The sequence below is a fragment of the Phocoena phocoena genome, chromosome 11, assembly GCF_963924675.1.
Source record: "Phocoena phocoena chromosome 11, mPhoPho1.1, whole genome shotgun sequence".
NCBI lineage: Eukaryota > Metazoa > Chordata > Mammalia > Artiodactyla > Phocoenidae > Phocoena > Phocoena phocoena.
In genome coordinates this window covers 10,154,572-10,161,277 of record NC_089229.1, presented here as the reverse complement: position 1 = coordinate 10,161,277, position 6,706 = coordinate 10,154,572, and the positions used below count along the sequence as shown (strand labels likewise).

At 63.2% G+C, this 6,706-nt stretch overlaps 1 protein-coding gene across 1 annotated transcript; it reads right to left on the bottom strand.

Annotated features, from left to right (window-relative positions):
* Positions 1-913: 913 nt before the first annotated feature.
* On the bottom strand, positions 914-5,259 carry SLC16A8 (solute carrier family 16 member 8). Its single transcript, XM_065887795.1, has 4 exons — positions 5,046-5,259; positions 4,171-4,314; positions 3,108-3,929; positions 914-1,230 (listed from the first exon to the last, which is right to left on the bottom strand). The coding sequence occupies exons 1-4, from the start codon at positions 5,257-5,259 to the stop codon at positions 914-916; spliced, it is 1,497 nt and encodes a 498-aa protein (XP_065743867.1).
* Positions 5,260-6,706: the final 1,447 nt, after the last annotated feature.

Genomic DNA, 6,706 nt, shown 5'->3' with positions numbered 1-6,706 from the left:
AAGGGGTGTCTAGTTTGTGGGAAGAGAATGAATACTTAAACAGATCCCTAAACCTTCCTAGCCAGGGTGAGACCTGGAGCTCCCTGCACTTGACTCAAAGTGCCATTGAGGAGCTATCCCTGGGACTCCACTGGCGGGCGGGGGAGCAGATGCCAGGGTCCGCAGTGGCGTCCGTAGGGACACGTGTCCAGAGCAAGGGTCCCAGGACACCCGAGTTTATCCCCTAGAGAGAGGAGACCCAGAGCCGGGCTGGAAGAGGGTCCCTCTTAGGAAGGTGAGGGGGCAGGGCAGGTGCCGTTTCCCCCTCCGCCACCCCCCTGCTGTCCACAGGATGGAGTCAAAGAGTCAGGCACTCTCCACCTCCAGTGTGCGAGAGGAGCCCGGGGCTCAGGGCCAGGATCCAGCCCCAGCCCGCCACTCGGACCTGCGCTCTTTCTCTGCTCCGGGCTGCTCCAGCGGGAGGTGCTGCCAGCGAGGGCTTCAGTGTACAGCTCTGAGCAGCGGGGCTGGAGCGGGACACTTTCCCCTGCTGTCCTCCACCTCTGCCACTTCCTCCCCAACACCCACGGCAGGGGATGGGGGGTGGGGAGGCGGTTGGAGGGCCCCAGGGGGAGCCTCTCAGACTCCCTGCTAACCCATCCCCAGGTAGCAGCCAGAGGCGCAGGAACAGAAGCTCTTTCAGCTCAGCTTTATGGACTTAAGATTGACACAGGCCCACGCCCTGCCGTGCACAGCAGCTTCACTGGCGGGGCCAGGGCCAGTGGGCAGAAGAGGGAGGCAGCTCCCTGCACGGACCCTGGCGGTGACCACCGGAGCAGCCTCCCGTGTGCCAGGCCCTGTGGGGGCAGCCGGGGCTCTGAGAGGGGAAGCCCCATTCCTGAAGTCCCTGGCCACCCCACCTAGTGCCCCCGCGCTACACAGACTCGGAGTCTAGCCCCGGCTCTGCCTCCATCTCGGGTTCCGAGGGCCCAGTCCCTGGGCTCGGCACCGCCAGGGCTTGGAGGCCACCGGGCTCCTCGGCGCTGGTAGGCAGGGGCTCAGAGTCCACTTCGGCCTCAGCATCCTCCGTGTCGCTGGCCCCGCCCTTGGTGCCTGGGCTGGGTGTGGTGTCCTGAGAGCGGCGCAGGCAACACTTGGTGGCGACAGCCATGAAGACCCCGGCCAGGGCCACCTCAGAGCCTGCCAGGTAGAAGATGATCTCGTAGTTCTTCAGTGCGTCCACCAGGCGGCCTGCGGGGAGGGCGGATGGGGAGGTGAGGGTCTGCGGGGGAGCCCACCCTTCACACCCACACCGTCAGATAAGGGCAGTGCTCTTGGTGGGGCTCACGGGTAACACACACACACACACACACACACACACGCCCCAGTCTTTGTTCCCATTTTACAGATGCAAAAATCCATGAGGGTTCTGCCATTTGAGATCTTAAAACCGTCACTTCACCTCCCTGGACCTCAATTTCTCAAGTGATATGGGGCCTTTGGTGAGGCAGCACTTAGTTTACAAGGGACCGCCTGTCCTCGGGATTCCAGCCCAACATGTACCCTGGAACTTGCCCAGCTGGGGATATTTGACCCGGGAGTGGGGAGAGCACTGGGCTTAGCCCTGCTCTCCTGGGGGCCCCTAACTCTTGTCCTTTCCACTTAACCTCCTTGGTCTTCAGGAGCCTGGCTCAGCTCTCCCCGCAACCCCCAGGCCTCCCCCCTCCCAGGAGGCCCCGTGTACCCAGGACTGAGCTACCATTAGCATGGGGGCTGGGGGCAGGGCTTGTAGAACTCCTTTCCCTCTGTGTATTTCCAGGTTTGCTATCACAAGCACATGTCACTTTCATACTCGGCAAAATCTTTTACTTGCAAATCTTTCCCCGAAAGTGTGGCTCCTCAGTGGGCTCCCCCCTCTCTCGGAGGCATCCTTGTGGCTGTCCACAACAGGCTGTGACCTCTCAATCTGTATCTCTGAGGCCTTGGGGAGGTTCCCTGGAGTCCTCCAAGCCAGCTGCCCGCCTGAGCCCCTCTGAGCAGTACCCCAAACTTGCCTTCCTGACCCCTGCCCAGCCAGCCAGTCCCGCCCCTTCCACACACAGCCCTGTGGTGTCCCTCACCTTCTTCTCACCCCACGTGCCTTCTCTGCCTATCAGATCCACCCCAGGGTCACCCAAGAAAATGGAAGATGGGTCCCTGAGCCTCTGGCTGGTTTTATAGCTTTTGGTGGTTGGGTTTGGGGGCTGCTCACACAGGGGTTCAGGTTCAGTGCAATTCCCACTGCACTGAAGTGGAAATTCAAGGTCAGGTGAGGTGACAAAGCTTGATGACGGCACTCAGCTAGCCCAGCCCTGGAAGAATGGGCAGCTCACCTCATCTCGGGTGCAGCCTGGGCCCTAGCAAAGGCAGCCCCCATCATTGCTCCATCCTACAGCCTGACCTCAGCTCTCTCCTGCTCACAGGCAGGCTTCCTGCTGTTTCAGGGATAACCTGACAACCCAGCAAGACCCTAATGTCCCCCACCCCCACCTTTCTGATCCTAGCTCCTGCCTTACTTGTATAGGAACAGTGTCCCCAAATACTCCCTGTGCCCTCTCCTGGGGGGTCCTGCCCTGCCCCGCGAGACTGCCTTTATGCCAGCCCCTGCAGGAAGCCTTCCCCTACCACCTTGTCATGAGGATTTTCTATGATGTGTAGAGCACCCATCAGGCGGTGTGCACGGTGGAAGCCTCCCGTGCCCGCCTCTCTGTGAGCGTAATGAGCCCGCCCACTCTGCTCCTGGTTCCCCAAGGACTCTCCCTACTCCAGTCACCCTTAGAGGCTGGGGACACTAAAGCACTCAGATACAGTGTTTCAAAGGTATGGGCATTGAGCACTGGGCAGGGCCCCACTCTGATTCTGGGACTGCAACCTGTACTGGGCCTCTGGTGGTACCGCCTGGAGGGGAGGGAGGCTAACTGGCCATGGTAATGGGAGTCTACCCCACCGGGCTCTCTCTCCCCCCTCCCCACCCACCATGGGTCCCTTCCCCTCTCTCATCCCTGGACGTTCCATCTGGGATAGGGAGGGGGCTTCCTTTGGGCTTAGGGGCACTAGGCCGCGTCACCCTCTCCTCCTGTGGCGCGCACCGGCAGAGGGCGGTCCGATGAGCACAGCCACAGCCTCGAGGAGTAGCACCAGGCCCAGCGCACTGGGGAATCGGGCCGCACCCACAGCCGCCATGAGCACCTCGAACTGCAGGGCGCCCACCATGCCGTAGGAGAGGCCGAAGGCGACGCAGAAGGCGACAAGGGCGCCGTAGGTGCGCGCGCGCGCGCTGCTCAGGTCCGTGAGCCCGTTGGCCATCAGGGCCAGGCTGAAGAGGTAGGCGACATGCGGCCGCAGGCGCACCAGGCCGGCCAGGGCGCCGCACGCCGGCCGCGCCACGATGTCTACGAAGCCCACGATGGAGAGCAGGAAGGCAGCCTCGGAGTCAGGCACGCCCGCGTCCTTGGCGTAGTTCACCAACAGGATGGCGGGCACGAAGAGCCCGAGCGCCATCAGGAACTTGGTGACGGCGTACACCGCGAAGGCGCGGTCGGCGCACACGGTCACGTCCAACAGGCGCCGGCGGGTCCGGCCACCAGAGGGCGCCTCGCGCAAGCGCAGTCCCGCGCTGTCCGCCTCCGCCTCCCCGGGAGCGTCGCCCGCGCTCTTACTGCGCGGCCGCGGCCCGGGTGGCGGCCGCATGACGGCGCCGCACGCGCAGCAATGCAGCAGGAGGCCGCCGAGCAGCAGGAAGCCGCCGCGCCAGCCGAAGTGCTCGAGCAGCTGCTGGCCGAGCGGCGACAGCGCCGACAGGAACACGGGGCTGCCGGCCGCCGCCAGCCCGTTGGCCAGAGGCCGCCGCCGCTCGAAATACAACCCCAGCATGATGAGCGACGGCTGGAAGTTGAGGGCCAGGCCCAGGCCTGCGGGCGAGGCGGTGCTGTGGCGGGCTCCCCGAGGGTGCCCCCACCCCAGGCCCCGGCGGGAGGGAGGGGCGGGGTCCCGACAGGGTGTGCAGACCCCGGGGTGGGGGGTGGGAACGGGGCCGAAGGATGAGGACCGCCCCTCGTGGGGAAACTGAGGACAAGAGGTCTTGCAGCAAGGGCTGCTGACCCCCACCTGCACCCCGACCCCCACGAGGAGGAGAGCAGTGGGCGCCCTCACCTGTGAGCACCCCAGCTGTCAGGTATAGCTCCAGGAGGCGCGTGGCAAAGGATGCTAGGACCATGCCGGCCGAGGCCAACAGTCCACCCACCAGCATCACCGGGCGACAGCCAAAGCGGGTCACGAGGATGCTGGACACCGGGCCTGTGGGCAGGGCAGGATCACCAATCAGGCTGGACCCCTCTGTGGCAGACACTCCAGGCTTTGTACCTCCCAGCCTTGAAAGACGGCTTGAAGGAATGAGGTCACCCCCGGTTCAGAGAGGGCAGTGTTGTGGCCAAGGTCACTAGCTTGGCTGGGACAGACCAAAGAGAGCCATATGGGGGGATGCAGGGGAGGAGCCTCTATACTGGTCCCCAGCCCTCCTGAGAACATAAAGCAGAAGGGGCGGACCCCATTCGCTTTATTACTTTCACAGCTGGAATCACAGCTTGAGCCGCCTTCCTCCCCAGGCTTCCCCCATCCCTCTCCTCCACCCCTCCACGCTGCCTGGCCAGGATATCTCCAGCATCTCCCCCACTCCACAGGTGGTTAGAGCTTTGGGACTGGGAATCTTAATTAGATCTTAGTTTTCCCACCTGTAACATAGGCGGGTGTGGGTCTTTTGACAGAAATGGAGGGGCCGGCCCTTCCAGCTGGCCAAGCTTGACAGGTCAGCCACCTGGGTGCGGGCTCCACCTCTGGCCGCTGCCACCCTCCTGCCCTCTGCTCCCCTCTCCGGTGCTAATGTTTCCACAGGAAGGAAGGGGTTTCCATGCCCACCCCGAGGGGCCTGGGGGAAGATGCTCAAGGGGTCGGGTGTCTCCTGGTCCCTGATCCCTATTCTCAATCCTGGGCCTGGGGGAGGGGGGAGGGATCCGCGAGGGGGCGCTGACCTGTCCCGTAGAGCATGGCGAGCATGATGGAGGATACCCAGGCCGTGTCGCTGTAGCCCGCGCCGAAGTCGCGCATAAGCGCGCGGAAGAAGACGCTCACGGCCTTGGGGAAGCCATAGGCGAAACCGGTGACCACGAAGCAGGCGCCCAGCACGGCCCAGCCCCAGCCGCCGTCTGGGGGGCCAGGGCCCCGCCGGGGGCCTCTAGTGCCCATCGTCACCGCCTCTGCTGGAGAAGAGGGGACAAGAGGAAGCAGCGAGGGTCTGTAGCCCAGACAAGAAAGGGGGATGGAGACCCCGGTGTGGGGAAACTGAGGCACAGGGCTACCCACAGGAGCCCTGCTCGGGGAATGGAGCCAGGAGGGGAAACCGAGGTAGGACCTCACCCCGAATCTCCCCTCCTCCAAGGGGCGTGAAGGATGAGGGGTGGGTAATAGAGTCGTTCCCACCTGAGTCTTAACTTCAGGAAGACTCCCTCTGGAGGATACTCCTTGCCCCTCAGGACCTAGTAGTGTCAGGAGAGGGGGTTCGGATGAGTGGGAAAGCCGACAGCCAGTGTGTGACCGGAGGCATGTGTGGGCACCGGCAATGTCCCCAGGGTGTACATGTGAGGGTCTCAGGGCAACGGAACAAACAAGGTGTGGGGTGGAGGGGGAGACAAGTGCCAGTGGCAAAATGGGTGGAGTTCATTTTCCTCCTTGGCCTTGGGGTATGTACCTGATTTTTCTCAGTGATCAGGAATGTCTATTGTCATTTAGAAAATTATGAAAGGAAAACCAAAACATGTTGTAACAATGTTAGCCTCGTCCCAGAAGCCAAGGGAGCTGAGTTCCAATTCATCCCAGCTTAGCCATGGATTTGCTCCGTGACTTGGGCAGCTCCCCTCCCCTTGCTGAGCCTCAGTTTTCCCACCTGTAAGGTGGGTGACTGATCACCCCAGACCAGCTGGGGACCTTGGTGTGGGGAGGGTCAGATCTCTGGCTCCACTGGACAGATGCAGACCTTTGAGGGGGCACTGGGAGAGAGACCCTCTGCCCTCCAAACCCTTAGCAGCCCCCAACACCTCCACATTTCCAGAGCTCCACCCAGGGGTTCACACAGCACCCCTATTGCCCCCATAACAGACCAGGAGAGGGGCCTCACAGGTAGGCTAGACCAGCCCACAGCTGGAGCCTCCCTCCTCCTGCAACCCCTCTGCGCTGGGGTCTCCCGCCTGGCCTTGGGCAATGCCAAGGGCCCCGTGGGACTCTGCCCCTGCCCCACCAGGACCAAGTTCTGGCTTGGTCACCACAGCTGCAGCCACCTGAGGACCAGGACAAGAGGTGGTCCCTGACAGCCATCGCTGCACACTTACCTGAGCCGTCCCGTGGGTTTGGGTGTCCAGCCTCGCATCTCCTGAGGCCTGCAGGGAGGGGCCGCCCCACTGGCTCCCCTGTGAAAGCCTAGCCCGATGGGGGCCGCAGCTGAAGACTCCCAGGCTTCCCGCAGATCAGCCGCTCAACAGCTCGCTCCCCCAAGCCTCGGGCTTAGTGTTCCCCACCCCCATCCCCTCTAAGAGGCTTTCCACTGGGAGGGGAGAAGGGCCAGGCAGCCACCACAGCACAGGGCCAGGCTGGGCTGCGTGGTGGGGCTCCCCGTCCCAGGCCCATCCAGGGAGAGCTA

What these genes read in the sequence shown, in the direction of transcription:
- SLC16A8 (XM_065887795.1), bottom strand. Translation starts at nt 5,259, where the DNA reads ATGGGCACTAGAGGCCCCCGGCGGGGCCCTGGCCCCCCAGACGGCGGC. An exon ending in GACAGCTGGGGTGCTCACAG is followed by an intron (nt 3,930 to 4,170) that starts GTGAGGGCGCCC and finishes CCTCGCCCGCAG; the next exon opens with GCCTGGGCCTGGCCCTCAAC. An exon ending in CATCGGACCGCCCTCTGCCG is followed by an intron (nt 1,231 to 3,107) that starts GTGCGCGCCACA and finishes CCCTCCCCGCAG; the next exon opens with GCCGCCTGGTGGACGCACTG.